The sequence below is a fragment of the Squalius cephalus genome (genome assembly GCF_949319135.1).
Source record: "Squalius cephalus genome assembly, chromosome: 25".
Classification (NCBI taxonomy): domain Eukaryota; kingdom Metazoa; phylum Chordata; class Actinopteri; order Cypriniformes; family Leuciscidae; genus Squalius; species Squalius cephalus.
The window spans coordinates 26,975,878-26,992,136 of NC_137146.1; the positions used below are offsets into that span (position 1 = coordinate 26,975,878).

Genomic DNA, 16,259 nt, shown 5'->3' on the forward strand with positions numbered 1-16,259 from the left:
CAAGACAGTAACGCATTACAAGTAACGCGATATCACAGACGCGCCAGCGCGCTGATCACTTTCTCCCAAGTTCTAGGCCTTGTCCACACCAATACATTTTTGTTTAAAAACGCATCTTTTTCTCTCCATTTTGGCCTTCCGTCCACACTGAGACGGCATCTTTTGCAACGAAAACAAAGCTTTTTGAAAACGCTCTCCAAAGTGGATATGATATATATATGGATATATGTTTTCACATTGTATTGTGGACTGTGAAACTGGAGGTATTTGAAAACGATGACGTAAGTTTCGTCATGTAACGCATATTGAACCCATAGATGTGCTACTCACTTCCACACAATTGCTAAAATATGTTACTTTGCACACTCTTCATATCACAGTCCTGCAAAGATGACAGAATTTACTCACATTTGCTGTCCTGCGGCAAAACAGGAGAGCTGTCGCGTTTTAGACCAAACATATAATGGTGAGTGAGTGCGACCTGGACGCATTAGTGAATGGGGAGATATTTTACTAAATAAAATGATCCTGTCAGAAGAATTGCGTGATAACTTGATTGTCTTGTTCTGTCTGTACCATCTCAGTGAGCTTTTATGAGGGTTTACACATGCGGCATTGTGTGCGCTGTGTAAACATGATGGTTATAGTTCTAGACTAAATGTGTGCATGCATTTACTCATCTCACTTACACAAAAAAAACATTCAGTATACCTCAAAATGAATAAACTCAGAATTCTGTCATGACCACTATTGTCAAATACGATTGACAATTAGCACACAGTTAGGACTGGCGGGATGGTTCTGTTCTGGGCAAGAACTCCCTGCGCATCCATACAGCCTAGCATGGATAAGAGCAGCAATAACCCCCCTTAGGATAAACAGAACAGAAACAACATGACTGTATTGCAGATATCATTAATTCAAGATTTTAAAGTACAACATAATTCGAGAATTTATTCAGATTCAAGGGGAATCAGAATGCCATCCTGACTGACGAGAGGTGGAGCTGGGGAGGGAGGAGGGTAATTCACTCCTGAGAACGCGATAGCTGCTGATAATACTGAAGGAGCTTATATATATGTATACAGTAATAGGCGTTGTATTCCTATACTGTAGGTAGACGTGGATCAGCTCAGTGTCAGCTGATGCGAGCTTGACTAACGTGACCTGCCAGAACTGAAGCTACGCTTAATTATTACGCAAACCTGTAATGAAATGTTAAATAACACAAATATACTTTATGTATTTAATCTCACTTTATTAACCAATGTATTTGCTGTTGACCTGCGATTCTCCAACTCAGCCATACTAATAAGCAAAAATGACTTTAGATATTTATCACTGATTATTGCTGAAGTAAGAGTGATGACCTTTATTCTCCTGCATCCTATTCTTCTGTATTTCCTTCAGCCTGAGGATTATTCATTTCACTTTTGGTGTGAAGGGGCCTTTACATTTACCAAAAATGTACATTCACCAACAAACAAGCAAGCTCATCCCGTGGGTGAGGAATAGTAACTCATTACTTTCCATAAAAAGTAACTAAGTAACGCAATTAGTAATTTTTTTTAGGTAGTAACACAATATTATAATGCATCACTTTTAAATGTAACTTTCCCCAAAACCTTTCCATGACTTTCCTATGTGGTCTCAGGCTTTTAAACCCCACTGTGAAAAAAGATTGTAGGCATCCTAGAAAAACCACAGAGGGTAAATGGTTGTCTAAAGGCTGAGTTCATGTTTTGTAGTTACTGTCCAATTTTACCCGCAATTGAGTTTGGCGAGTGTTAATTTTGGCCCCTGCATTCAACTGCACACAACAGGAAAAGATGTCAGGTTGAACGCCATCAAGCTCCTTGCTCATGCAAGTGGCATTCAGCGAGCCCCAGGGTGCTTTGCACGAGTTTGGAAACATCCCGGTAGCAGGACAATTTGGGCTTGATCTCTGTCGCTGTATGAGTCACACTGGACCCACAATAAGATGAAGTGTTTGTGTGTTTGCTGTGTGTGTGTTTGCCTTCCTGCTGTTTCCTGGACTCCCCCAGGCATGTGACCTCTTGGCTCGTGCTTGATTTATTCATTTGAAATCATTTAATCTGATGGGTTACATTTTGTCAAAACACTGTCTCATTAACTGTGATCCATGCACTTTGTTTCTCGTTCGACCTATTGTACTGCCATGGGGCACCAGAATAAACACACATAGAGCAAAGCGCTTGTGCTAAGAGCGGCTGTGGCCATGAATGCACGCTTTGTTCTAAGGTGTGCTGCTGTGGCCAAAAGACGATTAGCAATGTCTTGATTTACTCATGCAGATGGTCTGGTCCAATGGAAGCTGATGGATTGCATTTGAGAAGGTCACGTTAGTTGGACTTTGGGCCTGTCTGCATGCTCTGGCCAGTTTGTTATCTTTCACGTGATGAAAACGGGGAATGATCTGTGAGAGGAATCATTGTGTTTGACATGCCGGACATAAGCCGGTTGATTCCCGTTCAGTGTGGCTTTACTGGCATCGGAAGATCGTCCCAGAGGTGCTATTATCTTGTGGATTATTGTTTATCCTACCTCTGCGAAAAGCTTTTGCTTGAAGCCTCGGTTTGGCCGTTTTCATGTGAATATGTGACTTTTACCAGCAGGCATTGGGCCTGGAGTAGGCTTCGTTGGAATGGATGAATCGGCGTCTTTGCTGGGAGCAGAGACCCGCAAAGTTCAACCTAAAGAATTTGTGGGCCTGATCTTTCATTGAAAGATTTTCCATTAAACCGCTAATGTGCATATTGAATATTCTGTTTCCCCCGAAGATTTGAGGCAACTTCAATTGTATTAGTCATTGAGAAGCACAAAATGTCTCTGACATTACCCTTAAGGCAAGACAAAACCAGTGTTTTTCATGCAATAGTCAATTTTGGTATTTTGGCTTCCATAACTTGCCTTATTCCAGACTAGTGGAAAGAAAACATCCATAATACCCATTTGAGTGTTCCTTTTATTGCACTTTATCTATTTGCGCCTGTAGATTTCAATTACAATACGTATCTTTACAGGCCAAAATGAGTTATTCTCCACTGAGCCAGAAATCTCTACTTCAGCAGCGCCTACATGCACCAAACGCTTGTTTTTTTCCTATCTGTATTCTGAAGCTTTTTACAGAGGGGTTTGTTCATTTATCATTCGCCTGATTTATATAACATATTATTCTTAAAAAGATGGTGATTTTTTTTTTCTTGCTGTTGACAGTATTATCTGCGGACCCCTTAAAAAGGACATTGTGGTGGAAAAAAAGTAAATAAATCAATGCTTTTGCGTTCTCACGCAAATGTTTTGTGTTTCCTGAGAGACTTTGCTTTCGCTAGCAAAACATTTTGAGCTCTTTGCGAGCGAATGCAAAGTTTCTTGGCGGAGCGCAAACGTTTTTGCTAGCGAAAGCAAAAGCTTTGACAAATAGTTTTCCTCCATCTCATATTTATTCCCTCCAACTTGTCCCTTTTGGGGCTCCATAATTATCTGATATATGGAGTGGTATTGAGATATCCAAAATCCCTTCGAAAAACCTTTATCTCTAATATGTCAACAAAACAAAACAAGAATTTTGAATCTGGCTTTATCCAATGTTCAAATTTCTGTTCTGGAAATGTATGGAAATTAGTGCATATTTAATTAGATATCTCCTCATTTGCAACATAACGAAACATTTGAGAAAACTTGTAATGCAAAACAACTGTCTTAATGTAGGTACTGATTAATCAACTGGGGAAGTATGGTGATATCTTTTAGTATTTTTTATTTTTTTTTACTCTATTCACCTGTGGTGTCTGGCCCTAAATTAATATGTATCCTTTTCATATTTCCAGGATTCTCAGAAGCGGAAGTCATTGTTGGGTAAACTTCTATAGTGGTGAATGGGAGATGACAGGAAAATTTTTTTTTTTTTTTTTGCATTTTCTCTAAAAGTAGAAACTAAAAAAGAAATGCGATAGTGTCAATATGACTTACCGAAAGAGGGGGAAAAAAGAGAGATATTAATTACAGCAGTCAGAAGAGAGAAAGATGTCAAATTTGCCAGCACTCTCTCAGCCGTTGTATTAGAAACACCCTCGCATCAGCGTTAATTCATTTTTTTTTTTTTGTCATTCACTGCAAAAACAAAGTATAGTGTTATGAATGTGTATTCATTTAAAAAAAAATACTAGATTTGCGATGTTGATAACTGTGGAAAAGCTTCATCACAGTCTGTGAAAAGGGTCCATTTTGCCATCATCATCATCTTCCTCTTGTTTAGTTAAAAACCTGCATGATAAGAGTAGTCCATCAAACTACTTACTTTAATATACTACTACAAATACACCATAATAAACTATTGTAGTTGCTTGTTTCATTTCATTTCAAACACTTTCATAATTGTATATTGTGCTTAATGTCTCCTTTTTTGTTTCACTGAAGAAAATAAGCAATGGGGTTTTTAATAACATGAGGATGAGAACATAATGACTGTGCTTTTATTTTCGGGTGAACTATTTCTTTAAGTGGGAGAACCCTAGAGAAAATAAACATTAGATGCAGATTTGCATGAAATACTGTTGCACTAGTAATACATTTGATCATATCAAAGTTTTCAATGTTGTCGTTCTGTTTCTGTTTATGGCCGTTGGTGTGTGAGGTATTTCTTTATTACTTAAACAGTTTATCTGGCAGTCTGCTCTGTATTATTAAATCTCTATGTTTGCAGGGTTTCAAGACCAAAGATGGATATTTGGTTGTGGCAGCGGGAAATGACCAGCAATTTATGAAAGTGTGCAAAGTAAGCAGAGACCTTTTATTATGGACTCAAAATATGCATATTAATAAATCTAACCAAGCTTTATTTGTACATTTCAGTCACAGTCATATTTTATAGCTATATGCATTTGTTTTGACTGATGGGAAAAGGCTTCACATTTCCTAACAGTTCTGTTATCGAACGTGTCTGTTTGCCAAGGTCCTGAGCATGAACGGTCTGGCCGACAGCCCGAAGTACAAAAGCAACCAGTTAAGAGTTCAGCACCGCAAAGAGCTGCTGCAGATTCTGTCCGAGAGGTAAGGCAACATGGAATCAAAACCAAACCTGTGAGTGATGTGCACCATTCATCAGTGCACATTATTCCAGACAGTAAATAATTCAGGAAATAACGTCTTTGTAAACATTTATCAAAATGTATTAGCTTGCTCCACTTGACCACCTTTTTCAACTGACTTCTCCTTCCCACTTGTATGGGCTAGTCTACTTTAAAGGGTTAGTTCACCAAAAATGTCATCATTTACTCACACTCATGTCGTTCCAACCCCGTAAGACTTTCGTTCATCTTCGGAACATAGCCGTCACCTCCATTGACAGCTGTGATTACCACTTTGACACTTCAGAAAGTTCATAAAGAGATTGGGAAACTAATCCATATGAATTGAGCGGTTTAGTCCAAATTTTCTGAAGAGACTCGATCGCTTTATATGATGAACAGATTTAATTTAACACGAGAATGAACCTCATTGGTTCTTGCTGAAGCTCAAACGTGATGCGTAACACGAGAATGAACCTCATTGGTTCTTGCTGAAGCTCAAATGTGATGCGTAACACGAGAATGATCCTCATTGGTTCTTGCTGAAGCTCAAACGTGATGCGTAACACGAGAATGAACCTCATTGGTTCTCGCTGAAGCTCAAACGTGATGCGTAACACGAGAATGAACCTCATTGGTTCTTGCTGAAGCTCAAACGTGATGCGTAACACGAGAATGATCCTCATTGGTTCTTGCTGAAGCTCAAACGTGATGCGTAACACGAGAATGATCCTCATTGGTTCTCGCTGAAGCTCAAACGTGATGTGTAACATGAGAATGATCCTCATTGGTTCTTGCTGAAGCTCAAACGTGATGCGTAACATGAGAATGAACCTCATTGGTTCTCGCTGAAGCTCAAACATGATGCGTAACACGAGAATGATCCTCATTGGTTCTTGCTGAAGCTCAAACGTGATGCGTAACACGAGAATGATCCTCATTGGTTCTCGCTGAAGCTCAAATGTGATGCGTAAAATGAGAATGATCCTCATTGGTTCTTGCTGAATCTCAAACGTGATGCGTAACATGAGAATGAACCTCAATGGTTCTCGCTGAAGCTCAAACGTGATGCGTAACACGAGAATGATCCTCATTGGTTCTTGCTGAAGCTCAAACGTGATGCGTAACATGAGAATGAACCCCATTGGTTCTTGCTGAAGCTCAAACGTGATGCGTAACATGAGAATGATCCTCATTGGTTCTCGCTGAAGCTCAAACGTGATGCGTAACATGAGAATGATCCTCATTGGTTCTCGCTGAAGCTCAAATGTGATGCGTAACATGAGAATGATCCTCATTGGTTCTTGCTGAAGCTCAAACGTGATGCGTAACATGAGAATGATCCTCATTGGTTCTCGCTGAAGCTCAAATGTGATGCGTAACATGAGAATGATCCTCATTGGTTCTCGCTGAAGCTCAAACGTGATGCGTAACATGAGAATGATCCTCATTGGTTCTTGCTGAAGCTCAAACGTGATGCGTAACATGAGAATGATCCTCATTGGTTCTTGCTGAAGCTCAAACGTGATGCGTAACATGAGAATGAACCTCAATGGTTCTTGCTGAAGCTCAAACGTGATGCGTAACATGAGAATGATCCTCATTGGTTCTCGCTGAAGCTCAAACGTGATGCGTAACACGAGAATGATCCTCATTGGTTCTCGCTGAAGCTCAAACGTGATGCGTAACATGAGAATGATCCTCATTGGTTCTCGCTGAAGCTCAAATGTGATGCGTAACATGAGAATGATCCTCATTGGTTCTTGCTGAAGCTCAAACGTGATGCGTAACATGAGAATGATCCTCATTGGTTCTCGCTGAAGCTCAAATGTGATGCGTAACATGAGAATGATCCTCATTGGTTCTTGCTGAAGCTCAAACGTGATGCGTAACATGAGAATGAACCCCATTGGTTCTTGCTGAAGCTCAAACGTGATGCGTAACATGAGAATGATCCTCATTGGTTCTCGCTGAAGCTCAAACGTGATGCGTAACACGAGAATTAACCTCATTGGTTCTCGCTGAAGCTCAAATGTGATGTGTAACATGAGAATGAACCTCATTGGTTCTTGCTGAAGCTCAAACGTGATGCGTAACATGAGAATGATCCTCATTGGTTCTCGCTGAAGCTCAAACGTGATGTGTAACATGAGAATGAACCTCATTGTTTCTTGCAGAAGCTCAAACGTGATGCGTAACACGAGAATGATCCTCATTGGTTCTTGCTGAAGCTCAAACATGATGCGTAACATGAGAATGATCCTCATTGGTTCTCGCTGAAGCTCAAACGTGATGCGTAACACGAGAATGAACCTCATTGGTTCTCGCTGAAGCTCAAACGTGATGCGTAACACGAGAATGATCCTCATTGGTTCTCGCTGAAGCTCAAACGTGATGCGTAACACGAGAATGATCCTCATTGGTTCTCGCTGAAGCTCAAACGTGATGCGTAACACGAGAATGATCCTCATTGGTTCTTACTGAAGCTCAAACGTGATGCGTAACACAAGAATGAACCTCATTGGTTCTCGCTGAAGCTCAAACGTGATGCGTAACACGAGAATGAACCTCATTGGTTCTCGCTGAAGCTCAAACGTGATGCGTAACACGAGAATGAACCTCATTGGTTCTCGCTGAAGCTCAAACGTGATGCGTAACACGAGAATGAACCTCATTGGTTCTCGCTGAAGCTCAAACGTGAAGCGTAACACGAGAATGATCCTCATTGGTTCTTGCTGAAGCTCAAACGTGATGCGTAACACGAGAATGATCCTCATTGGTTCTTGCTGAAGCTCAAACGTGATGCGTAACATGAGAATGATCCTCATTGGTTCTCGCTGAAGCTCAAACGTGATGCGTAACACGAGAATGAACCTCATTGGTTCTCGCTGAAGCTCAAACGTGATGCGTAACACGAGAATGAACCTCATTGGTTCTTGCTGAAGCTCAAACGTGATGCGTAACACGAGAATGATCCTCATTGGTTCTTGCTGAAGCTCAAACGTGATGCGTAACACGAGAATGATCCTCATTGGTTCTCGCTGAAGCTCAAACGTGATGTGTAACATGAGAATGATCCTCATTGGTTCTTGCTGAAGCTCAAACGTGATGCGTAACATGAGAATGAACCTCATTGGTTCTCGCTGAAGCTCAAACATGATGCGTAACACGAGAATGATCCTCATTGGTTCTTGCTGAAGCTCAAACGTGATGCGTAACACGAGAATGATCCTCATTGGTTCTCGCTGAAGCTCAAATGTGATGCGTAAAATGAGAATGATCCTCATTGGTTCTTGCTGAATCTCAAACGTGATGCGTAACATGAGAATGAACCTCAATGGTTCTCGCTGAAGCTCAAACGTGATGCGTAACACGAGAATGATCCTCATTGGTTCTTGCTGAAGCTCAAACGTGATGCGTAACATGAGAATGAACCCCATTGGTTCTTGCTGAAGCTCAAACGTGATGCGTAACATGAGAATGATCCTCATTGGTTCTCGCTGAAGCTCAAACGTGATGCGTAACATGAGAATGATCCTCATTGGTTCTCGCTGAAGCTCAAATGTGATGCGTAACATGAGAATGATCCTCATTGGTTCTTGCTGAAGCTCAAACGTGATGCGTAACATGAGAATGATCCTCATTGGTTCTCGCTGAAGCTCAAATGTGATGCGTAACATGAGAATGATCCTCATTGGTTCTCGCTGAAGCTCAAACGTGATGCGTAACATGAGAATGATCCTCATTGGTTCTTGCTGAAGCTCAAACGTGATGCGTAACATGAGAATGATCCTCATTGGTTCTTGCTGAAGCTCAAACGTGATGCGTAACATGAGAATGAACCTCAATGGTTCTTGCTGAAGCTCAAACGTGATGCGTAACATGAGAATGATCCTCATTGGTTCTCGCTGAAGCTCAAACGTGATGCGTAACACGAGAATGATCCTCATTGGTTCTCGCTGAAGCTCAAACGTGATGCGTAACATGAGAATGATCCTCATTGGTTCTCGCTGAAGCTCAAATGTGATGCGTAACATGAGAATGATCCTCATTGGTTCTTGCTGAAGCTCAAACGTGATGCGTAACATGAGAATGATCCTCATTGGTTCTCGCTGAAGCTCAAATGTGATGCGTAACATGAGAATGATCCTCATTGGTTCTTGCTGAAGCTCAAACGTGATGCGTAACATGAGAATGAACCCCATTGGTTCTTGCTGAAGCTCAAACGTGATGCGTAACATGAGAATGATCCTCATTGGTTCTCGCTGAAGCTCAAACGTGATGCGTAACACGAGAATTAACCTCATTGGTTCTCGCTGAAGCTCAAATGTGATGTGTAACATGAGAATGAACCTCATTGGTTCTTGCTGAAGCTCAAACGTGATGCGTAACATGAGAATGATCCTCATTGGTTCTCGCTGAAGCTCAAACGTGATGTGTAACATGAGAATGAACCTCATTGTTTCTTGCAGAAGCTCAAACGTGATGCGTAACACGAGAATGATCCTCATTGGTTCTTGCTGAAGCTCAAACATGATGCGTAACATGAGAATGATCCTCATTGGTTCTCGCTGAAGCTCAAACGTGATGCGTAACACGAGAATGAACCTCATTGGTTCTCGCTGAAGCTCAAACGTGATGCGTAACACGAGAATGATCCTCATTGGTTCTCGCTGAAGCTCAAACGTGATGCGTAACACGAGAATGATCCTCATTGGTTCTCGCTGAAGCTCAAACGTGATGCGTAACACGAGAATGATCCTCATTGGTTCTTACTGAAGCTCAAACGTGATGCGTAACACAAGAATGAACCTCATTGGTTCTCGCTGAAGCTCAAACGTGATGCGTAACACGAGAATGAACCTCATTGGTTCTCGCTGAAGCTCAAACGTGATGCGTAACACGAGAATGAACCTCATTGGTTCTCGCTGAAGCTCAAACGTGATGCGTAACACGAGAATGAACCTCATTGGTTCTCGCTGAAGCTCAAACGTGAAGCGTAACACGAGAATGATCCTCATTGGTTCTTGCTGAAGCTCAAACGTGATGCGTAACACGAGAATGATCCTCATTGGTTCTTGCTGAAGCTCAAACGTGATGCGTAACATGAGAATGATCCTCATTGGTTCTCGCTGAAGCTCAAACGTGATGCGTAACACGAGAATGAACCTCATTGGTTCTCGCTGAAGCTCAAACGTGATGCGTAACACGAGAATGATCCTCATTGGTTCTTGCTGAAGCTCAAACGTGATGCGTAACACGAGAATGATCCTCATTGGTTCTCGCTGAAGCTCAAACGTGATGCGTAACATGAGAATGATCCTCATTGGTTTTCGCTGAAGCTCAAACGTGATGCGTAACACGAGAATGATCCTCATTGGTTCTTGCTGAAGCTCAAACGTGATGCGTAACACGAGAATGATCCTCATTGGTTCTTGCTGAAGCTCAAACGTGATGCGTAACACGAGAATGATCCTCATTGGTTCTCGCTGAAGCTCAAACGTGATGTGTAACATGAGAATGAACCTCATTGGTTCTTGCTTAAGCTCAAACGTGACGCGTAACATGAGAATGAACCTCATTGGTTCTCGCTGAAGCTCAAACGTGAAGCGTAACACGAGAATGATCCTCATTGGTTCTTGCTGAAGCTCAAACGTGATGCGTAACATGAGAATGATCCTCATTGGTTCTCGCTGAAGCTCAAACGTGATGCGTAACACGAGAATGAACCTCATTGGTTCTCGCTGAAGCTCAAACGTGATGCGTAACACGAGAATGATCCTCATTGGTTCTTGCTGAAGCTCAAACGTGATGCGTAACACGAGAATGATCCTCATTGGTTCTCGCTGAAGCTCAAACGTGATGCGTAACATGAGAATGATCCTCATTGGTTTTCGCTGAAGCTCAAACGTGATGCGTAACACGAGAATGATCCTCATTGGTTCTTGCTGAAGCTCAAACGTGATGCGTAACATGAGAATGATCCTCATTGGTTCTCGCTGAAGCTCAAACGTGATGCGTAACACGAGATTGATCCTCATTGGTTCTCGCTGAAGCTCAAACGTGATGCGTAACACGAGAATGATCCTCATTGGTTCTTGCTGAAGCTCAAACGTGATGCGTAACACGAGAATGATCCTCATTGGTTCTCGCTGAAGCTCAAGCGTGATGCGTAACACGAGAATGATCCTCATTGGTTCTCGCTGAAGCTCAAACGTGATGCGTAACACGAGAATGATCCTCATTGGTTCTCGCTGAAGCTCAAACGTGATGTGTAACATGAGAATGAACCTCATTGGTTCTTGCTGAAGCTCAAACGTGATGCGTAACACGAGAATGATCCTCATTGGTTCTCGCTGAAGCTCAAACGTGATGCGTAACACGAGAATGATCCTCATTGGTTCTCGCTGAAGCTCAAACGTGATGCGTAACACGAGAATGATCCTCATTGGTTCTCGCTGAAGCTCAAACGTGATGCGTAACACGAGAATGATCCTCATTGGTTCTCGCTGAAGCTCAAACGTGATGTGTAACATGAGAATGAACCTCATTGGTTCTTGCTGAAGCTCAAACGTGATGCGTAACACGAGAATGAACCTCATTGGTTCTTGCTGAAGCTCAAACGTGATGCGTAACACGAGAATGATCCTCATTGGTTCTCGCTGAAGCTCAAACGTGATGCGTAACACGAGAATGATCCTCATTGGTTCTTGCTGAAGCTCAAACGTGATGCGTAACACGAGAATGATCCTCATTGGTTCTTGCTGAAGCTCAAACGTGATGCGTAACACGAGAATGAACCTCATTGGTTCTTGCTGAAGATCAAACGTGATGCGTAACACGAGAATGAACCTCATTGGTTCTTGCTGAAGCTCAAACGTGATGCGTAACACGAGAATGATCCTCATTGGTTCTTGCTGAAGCTCAAACGTGATGCGTAACACGAGAATGATCCTCATTGGTTCTCGCTGAAGCTCAAACGTGATGTGTAACATGAGAATGATCCTCATTGGTTCTTGCTGAAGCTCAAACGTGATGCGTAACACGAGAATAATCCTCATTGGTTCTCGCTGAAGCTCAAACGTGATGCGTAACACGAGAATGATCCTCATTGGTTCTTGCTGAAGCTCAAACGTGATGCGTAACACGAGAATGAACCTCATTGGTTCTTGCTGAAGATCAAACGTGATGCGTAACACGAGAATGAACCTCATTGGTTCTTGCTGAAGCTCAAACGTGATGCGTAACGAGAATGATCCTCATTGGTTCTTGCTGAAGATCAAACGTGATGCGTAACACGAGAATGAACCTCATTGGTTCTTGCTGAAGATCAAACGTGATGCGTAACATGAGAATGATCCTCATTGGTTCTTGCTGAAGATCAAACGTGATGCGTAACATGAGAATGATCCTCATTGGTTCTCGCTGAAGCTCAAACGTGATGCGTAACATGAGAATGATCCTCATTGGTTCTTGCCGAAGCTCAAACGTGATGCGTAACATGAGAATGATCCTCATTGGTTCTCGCTGAAGCTCAAACGTGATGCGTAACACGAGAATGAACCTCATTGGTTCTCGCTGAAGCTCAAACGTGATGCGTAACATGAGAATGATCCTCATTGGTTCTTGCCGAAGCTCAAACGTGATGCGTAACATGAGAATGATCCTCATTGGTTCTTGCTGAAGATCAAACGTGATGCGTAACACGAGAATGAACCTCATTGGTTCTTGCTGAAGATCAAACGTGATGCGTAACATGAGAATGATCCTCATTGGTTCTTGCTGAAGATCAAACGTGATGCGTAACATGAGAATGATCCTCATTGGTTCTCGCTGAAGCTCAAACGTGATGCGTAACATGAGAATGAACCTCATTGGTTCTCGCTGAAGCTCAAACGTGATGCGTAACATGAGAATGATCCTCATTGGTTCTTGCTGAAGATCAAACGTGATGCGTAACACGAGAATGAACCTCATTGGTTCTTGCTGAAGATCAAACGTGATGCGTAACATGAGAATGATCCTCATTGGTTCTTGCTGAAGATCAAACGTGATGCGTAACATGAGAATGATCCTCATTGGTTCTTGCCGAAGCTCAAACGTGATGCGTAACATGAGAATGATCCTCATTGGTTCTTGCTGAAGATCAAACGTGATGCGTAACACGAGAATGAACCTCATTGGTTCTTGCTGAAGATCAAACGTGATGCGTAACATGAGAATGATCCTCATTGGTTCTTGCCGAAGCTCAAACGTGATGCGTAACATGAGAATGAACCTCATTGGTTCTCGCTGAAGCTCAAACGTGATGCGTAACACGAGAATGAACCTCATTGTTTCTTGCTGAAGCTCAAATGTGATGCGTAACACGAGAATGATCCTCATTGGTTCTTGCTGAAGCTCAAACGTGATGCGTAACACGAGAATGAACCTCATTGGTTCTTGCTGAAGCTCAAACGTGATGCGTAACACGAGAATGAACCTCATTGGCTCTTGCTGAAGCTCAAACGTGATGCGTAACACGAGAATGATCCTCATTGGTTCTTGCTGAAGCTCAAACGTGATGCATAACACGAGAATGAACCTCATTGGTTCTTGCTGAAGCTCAAACGTGATGCGTAACACGAGAATGAACCTCATTGGTTCTTGCCGAAGCTCAAACGTGCTGCGTAACATGAGAATGAACCTCATTGGTTCTCGCTGAAGCTCAAACGTGATGCGTAACATGAGAATGAACCTCATTGGTTCTCGCTGAAGCTCAAACGTGATGCGTAACATGAGAATGAACCTCATTGGTTCTTGCTGAAGATCAAACGTGATGCGTAACACGAGAATGATCCTCATTGGTTCTCGCTGAAGCTCAAACGTGATGCGTAACACGAGAATGATCCTCATTGGTTCTCGCCTGTCAAGCGAAGATGCTTGAGCTTCCGTTCACCACAACTGATGTGTGAGCTGATGAATGTTTATATGTGAATAAAAGCCTAAATTAAATCTGTTCATCATAATAAGCGATCGAGTCTCTTCAGAAAATTTGGACTAAACCGCTCAATTCATATGGATTAGTTTTACGATCTCTTTATTAACTTTTTGAAGAGTCAAAGTGGTAGTTGCGTAGCTGTCAATGGAGGGACCGAAATCTCTGATTTCATCAAAAATATCTTAATTTGTGTTCCGAAGATGAACGAAAGAAGGTTTGGAAAGACATGAGGGTGAGTAAATGATGACAGAATATTTCATGAATGAATCCATAATTATTATATTTCTACCTGATATTTTAAGACATATTGACCTTGACACACCGGGGGTCCACTCTATATAATTTCCTACTGTTTTTTTTTGTTTTGTTTGTTTGTTGTTTGTTTTGAGGATGTAAAAACACCATACAAGCAGTCTCATGAGCTATATTTATAATCTTCCGAAGCATAGGAGAGCTTTATCTGAGAAATAGACTAATATGTAAGTCCTTATATGCTAAAAATCTGTTGCATCTTTACAATCTCAATCAAAAGTAAAATGAGTAATACATACCATTTAATTGTCTTTAAATGTTAAAACATTTGATGCTGGCAACATTATTGGTTATATCCTGGAGAAATAGCTGTGGATCTTTAAAGTAACAAACCAAAAATGTTCCTTTCTCTCTGCTACGTTTCTGCTATGGTCCGTCTGATGCATTTTGCTGTCAGTGTGTGAGAACTGCAAAAGCTTTCCTTTAAGAAGCTAAATGAATGTTTTTTGACATTGAAACATTTTGTTCGCACACCCTCAAGCCATCCTTAATGCTTTTGCCAACAATGGGATTGCTGTGAACCGAAATACCTTAAAGTCTGTACAAAATTCAAATGGCACATTCTGACTGGGTGAATCAGCGTCAGTCACTGAAGACATGCTTTGTGAGAGTATGTTTCTAAAATGTGAAACCTTATATGTTTATATATTGCTAGAAAAAGAAGCCTAGGTTAACTTTAATTGTAGTGGGCATATTAAGTCAAATCTTTCAAAAGAGTGTTGGTGGTTTTACACAGTGCTGTTGTCCTGAAGGGACAGAGCGAGGAAGTGGCCACATATGACTTGAATTTGAGCTCATGTTATCGCGTCCGTGCCGTTTTCCAGCACCCCTACCTTCATTCATGCCTCTGTCCTCCCTCAGGTTCATGGAGGACACGACTGGAGAGTGGTTGAGACGGTTCGAAGGCACCGGTGTCCCCTGTGGCCCTATCAACAACATTCAGCAGGTGTTCTCCAACCCTCAGGTTAGTCTGAGGTCACATCAGTGTTGCTAAAGCAGTGGTTTTGCTTCAGGACACGGATTGTACATTGGACCTAAAGTGGCGACTCACTCAACTCGCTACAGACAAGTGTTTATTGTACAAAAGGAAACAATAATGTATTAATATTCTGGTTGTCAAGGCTAAGCTGTCCATGTTGACATTGTAGTTTGGCTGCTTCTGCAACATAACAAGAAAATGACAAAGTAACTTTATTTTGCCCCCCTAACTGCAATATGCACAATTATATGGTTCATTGCATTTTATTCAGTGCTCGAAGTGGGGCGGTACTCATCGGTACGCAGTAACGGCACTTCTACATTTTACTCTTTAGCGTACCTGCACTTTTTCTTGTGTACCGCTACTTCTCGTATTTAGCCGGTACTCTGCCACTGACAGAAAAAGCATCTATACAGTCTATACAACAGTGCAGCGATCGTTTCCGCAACGAGTCTATTTTTGCTGTGCTGCACACACTGAATTAAAGTTGACAGTGCATGGTAATTAAATATAATGTAGTAATCTCACCATAAATGTATTTTTGGACTTGCTGACTTGGAGGAGTTCCATTTTCACGCACACACGCACACACACGACTTGTTTAAATACATTTATGTTGTTAATAAATAACAATAAATTGTTGTTGTACCAGCAATATCTCCAAGTTTTGTTTTTCACTGTAGAAATCTCAAATGTCATGATTTGCCAATGCAAGAGAGTACCGGCACCTTTTTTTCCCCCCACTTCAAGCACTGATTTTATTATTGTTATTTTATGTTATTTGTATACATTGTACAACACTACATTGAAGCTACATAATAATCATAATAATAATAAGACTAATATGAAAAATAACATATAATCTATACATTTTAAATTATATATAATATATATATAT

The 16,259-nt window shown here is 41.5% G+C and overlaps 1 protein-coding gene across 2 annotated transcripts in view; it reads left to right on the forward strand.

Annotated features, from left to right (window-relative positions):
* The window catches only part of sugct (succinyl-CoA:glutarate-CoA transferase), a 158,487-nt gene that overhangs the window by 49,852 nt on the left and 92,376 nt on the right, over nt 1–16,259 (forward strand). For both annotated transcript variants that reach the window (XM_079863448.1, XM_079863447.1), the window contains exons 10-12: nt 4,727–4,798; nt 4,976–5,073; nt 15,244–15,346. In XM_079863448.1, coding sequence (XP_079719574.1) covers nt 4,727–4,798; nt 4,976–5,073; nt 15,244–15,346 — 273 coding nt within the window. The remainder of the gene's footprint in view (nt 1–4,726; nt 4,799–4,975; nt 5,074–15,243; nt 15,347–16,259) is intronic.